The 1,036-nt window shown below is 44.1% G+C and overlaps 1 protein-coding gene across 1 annotated transcript in view; it reads right to left on the reverse strand.

The window, feature by feature from the left end:
• Window positions 1-699: 699 nt before the first annotated feature.
• Window positions 700-1,036, reverse strand: part of LACBIDRAFT_328509 (uncharacterized protein) — a gene marked incomplete at both ends in the record, with an annotated part of 1,022 nt that continues 685 nt past the window's right edge. The window contains 2 exons of the mRNA XM_001882589.1: window positions 700-743; window positions 905-981. Of these exons, the coding sequence (XP_001882624.1) occupies window positions 700-743; window positions 905-981 (121 nt within the window). The remainder of the gene's footprint in view (window positions 744-904; window positions 982-1,036) is intronic.

A 1,036-nucleotide genomic window follows, 5' to 3' on the forward strand; every position in this document is an offset into this window, starting at 1 on the left:
AGGGCGAGTCAGGGCGAATGATTCAGCAAACAGTTCACAAATGGTTCAAAAATGTTTGTTTCTCATCTAAACCATCGGAACTTGCTGAATCATTGCAGAATGTGAACTGTCATTGAACAACAATGGCAACAGGTGTGGAAGTGCGTCATGTTCTGTTCATGACGCCGTCGTTATTTCGACCTTGGACCATTGTTTCATGTTTTCTCTTTTTTTATTTTATTTACTGTTCATCCCGAGCACGTTACTAAAGATTCGAGAGTTGGCGCAGAGTTTTATCTTGTCAGGATACTTGATTTCGAAATCGCCGGCAGCTGTGCAAGCGCTCAGAAAGAATGATTTCCCACGCCTCTTCGACGCCCAGGCCGCACGACCTTGAAGGATTTGGACTCGGGATCTTTTTTATTGGTTCGTTTGTGTTTAGTCTTTTCACGTTTATTGTGTTTTCTTTGTTTTTTGTATTTTTATTAGATCCTTACCTTCTTGGAGCTTGACTGGACGGCTGGACGGTAGGGTAGAGCATCGATGCAAGGGATGTCCGCACTGAGGGCAGCAGTGACACACGTCAATAGACCTCTCCCTTCATTGTACGTTCCCCGAGTCATTCCCAGTCCGAAGGAATAGTCGAGAGAGGGCGAAGGTGAAGTTATATTTTTATATTTTCAGTTTATTGTCTATTTTTAGAAACTTCTTTTATCTTGGTCAGGCAGCACGCGAGTACGTGCGATGCCTTGTGATTTTACGTTCTGTATAAAAGACGCCTTCAGGTTTTTTTAATGTCACTTCTTTCCCCCCCACCTTTGTTACTCTCCAAGAACTTTAAGAGCTTAAGTCTTTCCCCTGCCGGCGTACCATCGCCTCTCTCTCAAGTCGACCTTCTACGTTATCGAAAACTTCAAGAACGAACCCTTACGCAAACAAGAACTCTCGTCACGCATATAGTCAACCAGGAAAACATTCCCATTTCGACGTGTATAGCCCTCTCTATCGACGCGTATTCACACGCTTAGCCGCTGAGTTCCTTTTTCATCACTCCTTG

Source organism: Laccaria bicolor, genomic scaffold, assembly GCF_000143565.1.
Source record: "Laccaria bicolor S238N-H82 LACBIscaffold_17 genomic scaffold, whole genome shotgun sequence".
Lineage (NCBI taxonomy): Eukaryota > Fungi > Basidiomycota > Agaricomycetes > Agaricales > Hydnangiaceae > Laccaria > Laccaria bicolor.